General features: G+C 50.2%; 1 protein-coding gene across 1 annotated transcript in view; it reads right to left on the bottom strand.

Moving 5' to 3' along the window:
* The window catches only part of PDIA5 (protein disulfide isomerase family A member 5), a 91,087-nt gene that overhangs the window by 55,517 nt on the left and 22,697 nt on the right, over positions 1-12,873 (bottom strand). Inside the window, exons 3-5 of the mRNA XM_027061005.2 lie at positions 10,573-10,660; positions 2,244-2,327; positions 1,949-1,994 (exon numbers count right to left, since the gene is read on the bottom strand). Coding sequence (XP_026916806.2) covers positions 1,949-1,994; positions 2,244-2,327; positions 10,573-10,660 — 218 coding nt within the window. The remainder of the gene's footprint in view (positions 1-1,948; positions 1,995-2,243; positions 2,328-10,572; positions 10,661-12,873) is intronic.

The following is a 12,873-nucleotide window of genomic DNA, read 5'->3' as shown; positions in this document are numbered from 1 at the left end:
CCTTGGTTTTCAGGACATCTTCACGTCTGGGAAACCACACTCATAGCTACATGGTCTTGGGAGAAGGTTGTCAGAGGGTCATCTGAATCCTGGCTTCCAGGCATCTCCAGTCCTCACCACTGACACATAATAAGGATTTTGCAGGACAGACTGCTGACCAGCAAAAGGCCACTTATACAGGAAGTTCCCCTCTTTGAGCTTCCTGCTCTTTACCCTCACTTGTCTGGTCTCTGGCTTCTTTAGGGGCCACAGCGTGGTGCCTGTGACTGGGCCCCCCCCAGAACCACACAGGATGACAACAACAATAGCCAGAGCAGGAACCTGCAACTGGGCACCCAACCCTGGCAGGGACTCCTCTGTCTCTCTGGAGATGGAGGCCCAGGAGGAAACTTGAGAAGAAAACCAACCTGTGACCAAGGAGGGCACTGGTCTCAGCTGCTCCTGCTCAATGATGAACAGAAGCCATCAGGCAGTTATGGGAAACAATATGCTGCTTACCCTTGCCCTGAGAACTCCAGGGACCCTACCCCAGTCCCTGATGACCCTGTGGGCTTTGGGGAACCCTTGAACTAAGGATGCCCTCTCTCCACTAAAGACTCTGACCCTGTCCAATGCTCAGCCTGCTTCTCCAACTTATTGATGCAGAAATCCTAGGAAGGATGAAGAGTGAGCAAATGCCACACACCTGGTCTTTGTAAGGGGTGGACAGAGGCCAGGACTCAGCCTCCCGACCTAGGCAAGCTCAGACCACTTGGGCTCCTTGCTCCTTCCTAGCTACTACAGTTCTGAGCAGCTGCTATTTCCTGCTCCATGATCCCAGGACAGACTGCTCAGAGGGAGCCGCTAAATGTAAACTGAACACAGCCTCCAAAGACAAAACTAAAAGCCCCCGGCACCCCCTTCCATCACTGCATAGCACTTCCCCTGCCCTGCCCGGCTACACATTGTTCCTGGGGAGTGCGTGTTCTCTCTGAGGGCTTCGGCTGACATCTTAACACAGAACAAGAGGTTAAGAAACTCTAGGTGGTAGAATTTTCTCTAAGTGTCTAAGTGGGTGTTAAGATGAGTAATCAGGCTGAATCTGTATAAGGTAAAGCTGTAGCAACTTAAAAAAGAACGAGTGCTGGTAGATAAGCAAGAAGTGACCAGGCAGCCGAGGAAGAGCGGTAGAGGAGTGGGACACTGACAGCTGCACGGATGGATGAACAGGAAAGAATGGAAGGAGATGGAGAAAGACAGAAAGAGGAGCGCAAAGCAGGAGAGTCTGAAAAAATAAGTTCAGTCTATGTTGAGAACAGAAGAAATACATGGCCCCAGACAGGGCAGAGGCATGCCGCCCGGACCAGAGATAGGAGACTTGTCTGAGGAAGAGAATGGGTAGCTGAAGGAGGAGAATCCAAAGGCAATCGAAGGACTCAGGGTGGTGGGTCAAAGACCTTCCACACCTATTTTCACTGATGCTTTTCCATCCACTGCTAAATCGGACTTGGAGCAGGGGAATGACTCAGTGACATCGGCGTGTCATCTGAAATGAAGTGCATCAGCCAACAGGTGCCAACCTGCCCGTGTCCTGCACCCTGTGCTAAGTGCCCCACAGACTCTGGATAGCCAGTATGGACACTACCGTGGAGATGAAGGAGCGCTTCAAGCCACAGCAAAAGGAAACCCAGGCCTCTGGAGGAGAGAGGCGTAACGTCACATGTCTCACCCACATGCCTCTGCTGATAGATTCACACACTTATCTACAAGGCTGGCCATCCCCGTTGTGCTAACGGTTACAAACTTTTCCAGATATTCTGCTGACATGTGCTCTAGAGATAAGAATCCCTCAGGTCATTTGAAAGAGCTATCTGTGCAATCTGCCCTTCCTTCTCTCAGAGAAAACCTGCCAGGCTTTTGGCATCTGTTCAGACTCTACCTCTGCTGAGAATGAGGGAGGTAAATTTACCTTAAATGTCACAGCTCGGTTATATTCAGTATGAAATGCACCGTCCCTGTCGAATGAGGAGAAAAAGGTGTTAACTTTAAGAATGGTTATGAAGATACATACCTTTGGTTTCCTGCAGCATCTTAATAACATTCAGCTATTGAACACAGTTCAAGATTTTTTTTAAAAAAAGAACTGTAAACACAGAAGAAAAACACTGAAATAAAATTAACCTAACTCAAAACTGTTCACTGGGAATACCAATGAAAGCTTTCTAGCACTTACTTGGAAATTGGAAATGCCCACATGTACTTACTGGTAATGGAATAATTCAACCTTTTTGTCCTTTGGGCTCAGGTCAACTTTCATCTTCTTGCACAATTTTCTACTCTCAGCATCACTGAAAAGACACAAATGTCCGAAACCATTTGTTACCTGAGGTCCTCACAAAGGTGTTGACAGAGTAAAATCTGCTCGTGGCCTAAAAAAAGCCTGGTACCTTGAAATTCTCAATAGCAGGAAAGGCCCTGACTATAGGTGGGCTCTCAGAGAACTGGAGGAAGCAGAGTAACCAAAAGGATATGGGCTGATCAAGAAAGACAGAGATAAGCAGAGGGGCAACATGGACAGCTCTGGACAAAGCAAGTCCCCAGGAGTACAGCCCATTCTAAGAAGAAAATCCAACTACAGTATAGATCTGTGGCTCCCAGTCCTGGCTGCTCATCAGCACCACCTGGGAAATTTAAAAGAATACAGATTAACGTGGCCCTTCCCAGACCATTACTTCAGACTCTCTGCCTAAGGCCCAAGCAAGTTTTTGTTTTTAAGCTCAAATGTGTACCATATCCCACCTACTATATACCATCTGACCAGGATAAGAGGAGAATGTCCCACAAGGCTGAAGAAGTTACGAAATCTGAGCAGGTACTGACAGAAGCCACAGGGAGAGAGGAGAACGCTTCAGCGAGGTGCAGCTCCTGCAATATCACACTCTCACACTTCTTCTGATAAGAAACGTCTGTCTGGTGCCACTCAGCGTTTACAGAGTGCTCATGCCTGATCTCATCTCCGGTTTCCTTCCTGTGAGATCAACGGACCTCAAAATGTGGTCCTTGGACCAGCGGCATCAGCACCACCCAGGAACCTGTTAGAAATGCAAATTCTCGGCCCCATCCCAAATCTGCTGAATCAAAACTCTGCGGGTACTTGAGCAACTATGTCTTAAGGAGCCTTCCAGGTGATCCTGATGCACACCACTGTCCTCTTCTGGCTCTTCCTCCTTTCCCTCATCTTTCCAAAGTTTGGCCTCCCCTATGACTCCCACCAGGCCCTCAGAGACCCCATCTGTCTCATAGCTTTCCCCATAACCTCACCATACTCAGCCAAGTCTGCCCAATGGCCAGCCAAAGGCAGCCAGCTACCCCACCCATGCAGGGCCCTCTCTCCAGAGCCACATGGACTTAGTGAGGGTATCTGGACTACCCAAGTCCACTGGTTCCCACTGACCACACTGCATGAGAAACTTTGTTCTGCCAGGTATGACAGCCACCTGAGAGAAGTCCCTTCATCTCTCACCTGTTTACATACCTCACTACCTTCTACAGCCATCAGCTTCACACAGCTGTGCACCAGCCCCAATACAGATAGACTAATTCAACCATTCAGCTCAATTCTAAAAGCAACATTCATCAATGGACAAGCAAAAATGTGGGACCTCATTTTAAGTGTAGAACACACTTTGCAATTCAAGAAGCATGTCTTACTAGAGAGATGTGTGTAGGTCAGAGAGGGGGCTGCCCTCCTGCCCCCACCCCAACCCAGGCCCAGGCTTTTCCCTCCCTATTTAGTCTTGCCTGTGGTAGTCAACACCACAGCCACTGACCTGGCAAACAGTGGGGACTCAAAAGAAATGCATGATAAATTCCAAAAGGAAAGGCTAATGACAATACAGTGGCTGCTCCCCCAAGGTGGCAAGGGCATTTAGAGACCGGGAATCCAGAGAGAAGGTAGATAAGCAGAGATGGGGAGGAGATCCAGATGGGCTGAGGGTATACATCAGAAAGCTCCTGGAAGGGCAGCCCACGGAATCCAGTTGCTAGAAACTCGTCCCCTAAAGCCCCGTGGGGATGCCATACACGCCTCCAAGTGACAAGGGCTATTACAGTTTGGGTTTGCCCTGCCCACAGGGGCTCTGTGGTGAAGCCCTTCTATTACAGGTGGTAGATTTGTTTGCAAACAACTGCATCTAAGGTGCCCTTTCCCTGCCTGAGTTAATTCCCCAGGAGAGGAACTCCACTTGGGATGTTTACAACTATTCGCTTGGCACTTGCCTTGTCCAGCTTTGTTCTGCCAATCTCAACTGTTTCTGGGTGACCACCTGCCATTCACCCAACTGCAACAACAATCTCAAGCACCTCAGGCCTCCCTCAGCCCCATCCTGGCATCCAGCAGGGGCACCCAATGGGCCTGCCCACTCTGCCGCACCTGAGGTGGCCGCTCAGACTTTGCAAGGCAGCCAACCGGAGGGGAGAAGCGCCACCCCACGCTGGCTCTCTTCCCTCAAGCCTGGCTGGCAGCCTCTTCCCGTGACTTTCATAAAGTAGAGAGAGGAGGGACAGGGCTCAGAACCATTCTAACCCCAATCCCTGCCTGCTCTGCCAGAACCCACGCCAAAGAAAAGTCTTGCTGCTGCAGCAGTAGGGTCCCCGGGGAGCTCAGACCAGGCTTAGGGGAACCAGGGGAACCAACAAGGCTGAGTGGAGCTGGGGAGGGGGGACACAGAGGTTCTCCCGCCTGTTCCTCAGAGTGAACCCCTGGCTGTGGGTCTGGCCCTGCCTTCGGCCTGTGGCCCCCCCACTCCAGTTAAGTGAGTCACAGCTGTCCCTGCCACAGGATTCCTTGTTGCAGACTTGGTGCAACCCACTTCCCTCTTTGGGTTATGACACTCCCCCCAGGATTCTCTCTTCTCCCCTGCTCCCTACAGACAGACAGACACACACACACACACACACACACACACACACAAATGCGCACAACACGCGTGCTCGCAATAATGCACAGTTCTCAGGGGGGTCACTGGGGAGGTGGCTTCCTGGCCTATTTGAGCACCTCTGTCACAGATCTCAGAGCCTCAGCCAAGCACCTCCCACATTCCCACTCTCCCTTCCCCGCGGTCTTTCTCTCCACAGAGCACAGCTCCACATCTGACCGTGTCCACTGTCACCCCCATCATAAATGTTTGCTCCATGAAGGTGAGGGCTTTGTTTGATTCCCCAGAGTTACAACAGCAGCTGGCACCTAGCAGACACTCTCTAAATAGCCTGAGCGAAGGAGTGAATGAATGAATGATGCTGTCTTTTCACTGTCGGGATGAGGCCCTGCACTTCTGGCTCTCTGGGCTCTGTCTACTGAGCTCCAGTAAGTGATGTTAAATATGCTTACACATGAAGAAGCAAATGCTAAATGCAAATAATTTTTAGAAGAAAACATAAGACTTCAAAATATGTTATGCCTGCCCTGGAAGGCCCCAAGTCTTGATCTGGAAGCCAGCACTGCTCTGGGGAAACTAAAGCAGATGGGAGAAAGAGAAGGGAGAAGAAGGAAAATGTGGCTATAGGTAATGACCTTAAACCTTCAGGAAAAGAAAGCAGTGAGCTCCCGATATGCAGCCTCAGCCCAGTGAGAATCGGCCCCAGGAATTAGCATACCAGGCACAGCTCCCGCCTGCTGGCTCCAGCTCAGCTGCCCTGACAGCAGCACTCCGTGCCAAGGCCGAGCCCAATGCCAGGCTGCAGGGCACGAGGGGAATACCAACTCCCTAGCACACAACCCGCTTAACAGCCGGACAACCACCACCAGCCAACCCGAGCGTGCCTGCTGAGGTCTGAGCCAGGAGGTGGAGGGAGGGGAAGGGACAGCTAACAAACCCCTGGATAGAATCCAGACACCCTACAGACACCTCACAGCCACAAGCTACCAGGCCTGGGACCTGGGAGAAAACCAGCATAGGTAGGGGTGGGGGTGGGGTGGGGGGTGCTTTCAGCCATACAGGCAAGGGTAGGGAGTGGAGAGCCAGGAAATTGAGAATAAGGGGAAAAGAAATACCCATATAAAGAAGAGCAGAGGAAAAAGACCAAACAAATGGGGGAGGCAGGGACCCAGAGGTGGGAAGAGGCGACAGAAACCAGCAAGGAAGAGGGAACAAAGCAGGAGAGAGGACAGAGGCTCTAAGGAAAAAACAGGAGAGACCTAAGAAGCAGACGCCCAGAATGGGGGGAGACACAGAAAGACCCCCCAAAAGACTGGAGGACACTTAGGTACATACACACTACACACAAAGCCTGGCAGCTTCCAGGATTTTCTGAACCAGGCTATTTAGGGATGAGAGCAAACTGGAAGATTCAACTCCATGGTTCACACAAGTATAAACTGAAGCCCAGAGGGGGCAGCGACTTGCCAAAGATCCCACAGCTATTAGCTGTCAGAGTCTGGACTTAAAACCAAGCCCCAGGACCCGCAGTCCTGTAAGTCCCAATGCACTCCAGACTTCTTAAGGGTCACAGCAAATCATCCTCAACACTGGGGCTGACTATGATGCCCAGGACTTTGTTCAGGGGCATCCTCTCAACAACCAAGCGATCCTCACCCAAGAAAGAGCCATTGAACAATGCATGCACCACTTCTCCCCATCAGCTTCTGGGAATGCTCTGAAACAATCCTGCCCAGATGAAAAATAACAGTAAAATGGGATCTCATATTTATATTCTAGAAAAAGCTCATTTACTGGGACCTGGAAAGAAGGCAGAATATGCACTATTGTCCCATTTTACAGATGAGTAAACAGACCTGTCCAAGGTCACAGGGCTAGTAAGTAGCAGAACAGAACCTTCAACCCAGGCCTCTGCCCTTATTAGGCACACCTTCAAAGACACTTCACACCAGAGCACTGTCTTCTCTTGCCCTAGAATGTCCCCTGTTCCCTTCACCTGTCCTTTATTTATTTATTTATTTATTTTTTTTTTTAAGTTTTATTTATTTTGAGAGGCAGAGGAGGGGCAGAGAGAGGGAGAGAGAATCCCAGGCAGTGCAGAGCCTGATGCGGGACTTGAACCCATGAACCATGAGATCATGACCTGAGCCGAAGTCTGATGCTTAACTGACTGAGCCTCCCCTACATGAGGGGAGGCACACTCTGGCTGACCACCTGCTATTTAGTAGCCACTAGGATACAAAGCGAGCAGACATTGGCTCCGTTCCACATGCTCACTCCACTGCAGACAGCAAGAGAAAGCGTTCTCGAAAGCACTTCTGCCCATCCCTGGAGCGTCTCACTCAGACTCATAAACACAGACTGAATGCACTTAGGACACGGTGAGAGCTTTCATCACTGGGCCACGGGGTTAACGTGGTAGGCTCCCCTAATGGTTTACGGGACACATTCTGAAGGCCAGGAGCAGGTGTGGCCAAGCAGGAGGGCAGACCCATCACCCTTGGGGAACTCCTTATGTAATGGTGATCCATGAGAACTGCCACCCACCCCCCCCACCCGTGGACTCTGTGGACTAGAGCCCCAAGTTTTGTCCCTTGGGCTGCCCTGGGAAGATTTCAGTACACCCTACCTATGATTTCCAATTTGGACCCAGATACCCCCCTCTTCTAACACAATCCATTAGAGCTCCATAATCCATCTACTTATCTAAACTATTTTAAAAGCTATTTAACATTTCAGTTTATACTTCTTAGAGGAATGAATTGAGTGGCAACTACACAGAACAATCTATCCTTTTGTCTTAAGGTTACCTCTTTAGGCTCTAAGATACCTCCCTAGATTTCCATTTTAGCACATCAAAAGTCATAGGATTATTTCTCCCATTGGCACTTTTATTGACTCCAGACATCATGTCTCCAAACGAGTCCTGAATTCTAATGTTCTTAGTCTGTCTTCACACGTTAACCCTGGCCCCATTTAGTCCTGCCTCTGCATGGAGCAGAGCAGGACTGCCACCTCTACCCCCATCAGCAGATGGCCCAGGCAGTCCTCGGGGCCCATACCACAGGGAGCTGCCTGCAGAGAAAGCCAGGGCACTTTAAAGACCTGGTACTCAAAGGTCTTTGCATCACACTGGAACTCCACCTACTCTGTGAAGCTTTCTCAGGCAGAATTTTACAGGCAGAATAAAGTGAAACCCCTCTCATATATAGCCTCCACTCACTACACTTCTCACATGGATTATAATCACCTGGTTCGATGTCTGCTTCCTCCTTGCACACTGAGCTCCTGAGGACACTACTGTCCATCTGTGTACCTCAAGGCACATAGTAAATGCTTGGGAATGTTGCAGGGGAATGCAGCAACTAAATCAAAGCTCTTCTGCCCATTTCTGCCACCTGCAAGCCTAAGAACTTCCTGTGATAAGGCTCCATCGGCTGGCGTGGCAGAACCGGTGTCATCCTCAGATATGGAGATTCCAAAGTGTCCTGTCCCCTCTAATACTGACAAAGGCTATGTACCAGTCACGTAGCACACTCTTGGTAAAATGTGGGAGACTGAGACATACCTACAAGACAAGAACACTTTTAGACCAACTATGCACTAGAATTAACCAATGGCCAAGATCTTATCAAATGTCTGGGGAGCAGTCTCTTCCAGTAAATTGATGTCTGAATAAATCAGGAGGTGTGAGGCCAGACAGGAGCATGAACCCACGCACATACACCCCTACAGCAAACACCACTCAGCTAAGACTCCTTCTCCTGGTCTCATTCAGTGCTTTGTCAAAATATAAATCTCCTTCAATTCTCCTCAATCATGGGCAAGACAAACTTGAGGCCATCAACTTATAAATCAGTTGTGTGCCAGAAGTTCATTCACAAAACAGCTGTTTAGGGGCACCTGGTGGGCTCAGGCAGTGTCCAACTCTTGGTTTTGGCTCATAGTTTGTGAGATCAAGCCCCACATGGGGCTCTGTGCTGACAGCACAGGGTCTGCTTGAGATTCTCTCTCACACTCTCTCTTTCTCTAAATAAAAATAAACTTTAAAAAACAAATTTTAAAAAACCCAGAAATTTATTTTTATTTAAAAAAAATTTTTTTTTAATGTTTATTTATTTTTGAGAGATAGAGACAGAGCATGAGCAGGGGAGGGGCAGAGAGAGGAGCAGACACAAAATCCAAAGCAGGCTCCAGGCTCTGAGCTGTCAGCACAGAGCCCAACACAGGGCTTGAACTCACGAACCACGAGATCATGACCTGAGCTGACGTCAGATGCTCAACGGACTGAGCCACCCAAGCGCCCCTAAAAAACCAGAAATTTAGAACTCAGATTGAAGAGGAAGAAGGCTATACTGCAGTACAGCCCTAAAGCTCATTTAACCCACAGGGTTAAATGTGGTAGCCAGGCTGTAGCTCAGGCAAGAACAGCCACAATAAAAGTGAAGGTTAAAAAGCCCTTTTCCCAGCAGAGACCCACCTCTTTCCCGTACTTGCAAGAGTGCAATATTCTCCTTTCCCCTCCTCTTCCCAGGCTCATACTCCCGATAAACCCTAAGTCCAGGTGAGAAGTGGCTGGACACAGTGACTCCGGAAACTCTTCCTGTCCGAAGTCACAAGGGCATATAACGCTGGTATCCAGGTCAAGTGCAACATAGACCTTTGCATACAATAGGTGTTCAAACATGCAAAGGACAAACCTGCTCTTAGTTACCTCTCCTCCTAAGTTCCTTCACTATCTAAGTGCCTTTTATGCATTTATGCCAATCTAGGCCAAATTGGGAGCTAATTATATAACAAGAGGGGGTGTGGGTGTGTGTGCATTGCATGCACAATGCACTGACCACAGAGAGATGTGGAAATTATTCCTAATGATTGAAAAGAAAGGGAAGCTGAGTACACCCTGGACTCAAACTCCCACACTAGGAAGAATCAGAGGAATTCCATCAAGAGCCCCCTTCCCCACACTAAGAAGTAGCCCCCCTTCCTACAGACTCCCTCCTGTGGGCTGGTGTTTGATCCTGCCGCCTTAACACAGACAAGAAAGTCTCTGGGAGGAGGGAGGTCAGGAAGGAGGAGAAAGAGAAGGAGAAGGAGCTGGGAGCACCAGCACTAGGACAGGCAGTGGCAGGCAGGGAGACAAAGGTCAGAAGAGAGCGCTAGAAGGACAAAGCCACTGACACATCTAATGGAGCCACCTCGGAAGGCAAGGTGGCTGATTCCACCACCTTTGCACCGAGGGCAGTGGAGACCTCTATTAATGCCCTGGGCTGGAGATGAAGCCCATGATTCTTGCTGCAGACCCCCATCACGAGCAAGCCCACTGGGTGCCTCTGAAAAGAACCTTGTCTCTCTGGCCATCAAGGCCCCCTCTCTCACCTGCTGGGAAGAAAAAAGTCAAGTCACACAGGACAACAGAGTAAAAAGGGAGGAAGAATGCTGGGGCTGGAAAGAACTAGTGGGAGAGCCAGAACTGCCCCTTCTCCAGTCCACAGGTGACCCTCAAGTAGGGTTAGGGAAGCTTTTCTGCAGCAATCTCTCCTATCACAGCCTCTCTCCCAAAGAGTTAATCAGGGACAACTTCCTACCCCACCCTCCAGATCCCCCAAGGACGCCCCGTCCTCCAGCCACCACGCCCCATGTCCCCAGGACATACCCACAGTCTACCCAGCAGATGGTGCCTTGTCCTTTCACTGCCTGGGCCACAGTGGACAATAACCTGAGATGACTTTCTGCTGCAGCCTCTGTAAAAAAATAAAAAATTAAACATCTGTGCCCAAGTCCATGAGGGTCACCCCTGCCATCTTCCTTTAGGGGCAAGGAAGAATGGGGAGCCATCCTTGAGGTGAGATCCTGAGCGCCACTAAAACACTGACCCTGTAATCAGTAGTTCGGGGAGAACTCTTCTCAGAAACCCCTGCTCCTGCCAGGCTCTGGACTCCTCCCCACAGACACCGAGACCCCAACTCACACCTCTGTGACACTACATCTCATGCCTTACTATTCCAAGGATCTCGCAGTCAGATCCTCCACTCTGACTCATTACTTTTCTGGGACAAACTGTGAAAATTCTATAACCAAACAATTACAGTTCTATAACTAATATAGGGAACAAGGTTGCCAATTCCACACTCATCTGCCCTGGAGCTCAAACTGCGAGCTGACAAGAGCAGGGACCAGATACTTCCTTTACTTGTGCATCACATCTTCATCTTGGCAGGGGCTCAGCAACCTGGTGGCTAAATGAGGATTATATGGGACACTGGTCCCAGATGGACCAATGTCAAGTGTACCCAAGTCACATTTCACAGCCCATTTCCCCAGAAGCGACAGAAGGGCCAGCCCTGGCAGTACCTCAGGGGTAGCTATAAAAACATGGACTACACCTTGAGGCAAGGTAGGGTGAACACAAGAAAGGAAGTTTTTCATTTGTCCAGGTACCTGGGCAAAGCACTGGGAACTACTGTAGGAGGGCAGGTACTTGGGGATGAAGCCTCTGTGGCCAGGATTTCAACATTGACAACTTGCAAGCGTCTGCTGCAGAGTGGCTGTGGCCAGTGTGTCCCCTTCCCCCATCACATCTGTGAGCTCACTTGAAGGGCCCGCCACACAGACACTGGTAGCAAGTGCAGGTCTGCTGCCTCCCTCCCCAAAAACCCTAAGATACATTCCAAAGCCAAGCAAAACTGATGTCTGAATTATTCACCTCCACAGATCCCCTTTTCTAGTGTGGATAATGGTAGCTGTTTGTGAATACAAAGCATGCTGAGCCTTTCATGCAAGTGAACAAAAAGCATCTTTCTAGAGATGCACAGGGAGCCACCCAAGGGAGGCACTCCCAAGAACCCCCACAAGGACAGGTGGAGGAGGGAGCGTGGCAGAGGCGGGAAAGGCCATGGCCCCACCACTCCTCTGGGCTCAGCCTGGGCTTGGTGAGGCACAGGAAAGGTACACACTGCTTGAGAGGGTGGAAGTGGAGAAAATCCAGTTATTGCGCTGCTCCAAAAACCCACTGAGGGTCACATGTGTTGCAGCAGGCCTGGGCAAGGAGGCAGAAAGGTAGTCACCTGGGTCTTGCTACCCCAGCAGTAGGAGGCAGAGAGGGGTCTAGTAAGCAGGAAGCACCGGAAGTCTCAGTGCCAACAAGGGTTGGCTGAGGGCAGAAGAGAAAAGAAGTGTGGTCCTCGCCCTGCCCCCTGCCCCACAAGCCCCTATCAAGAGACCCCACATTCCCACTCTCTAACTTACCATAACCATTTAGTGATCTCAGAACCCTTCCGTCCCAGCAGGATTAATATTATTTCTTCCGACCCTCCAGCAGAGGAAGCACAGAGAACAGCTCCACCATCTACCGGCTGCTAGACCTCAGATGAGTTGGCTATTCTCCCTCTGCTTCAATTTCCTCACTTGTACACTGGACATTATCTGACAACCTGCACCGCCTCCCTCAAGGAGGCAAAGGAGCAAACAGGAGCATGTCGCAGAAGGTCCTTGCAGTCCTTGTCAGATGATGAGCTTATGTGACGGGACCTACCCAGAGAAGGAACTGAGCATGGTCCAGCACTGGCAACTGCCCAGCTCCAAGAGCATCCAAGGGGATGAGCCATGCTTACTCAGGGCCCTATGCTCCAGGCCTCAGGAGCAATTCTGCTCCTCCCTTGCCTCAATTTCCCCCCTACTCCTGACAACAGAGATGCTAGACACATTCTGGGCTCCCAACAACAACCTCAGGAAGTGTGTGCCAGGCCCTCAAAAGGGCAAGAAGTAGCATGTGCCAGGGTGCTTAGAGGATGCAGGGTTCAGGAGAGACACACGTCCAAAACATCCATCAGCCCCTAGTGCCAATGAGTGTCAAGGATGAGCTGCCAGGGAGAACTGTGCCCAGGAACTGGCCCAGCCACTGGCTGTTGCTTCTCCAGGGCACAGAAAACTTGGCATCCTTAGGAGCAGTGAAAAC

The sequence above is a fragment of the Acinonyx jubatus genome, chromosome C2, assembly GCF_027475565.1.
Source record: "Acinonyx jubatus isolate Ajub_Pintada_27869175 chromosome C2, VMU_Ajub_asm_v1.0, whole genome shotgun sequence".
In the NCBI taxonomy this organism is placed as follows: Eukaryota; Metazoa; Chordata; class Mammalia; order Carnivora; family Felidae; genus Acinonyx; species Acinonyx jubatus.
This window is presented reverse-complemented; position numbering and strand designations above follow the sequence as displayed.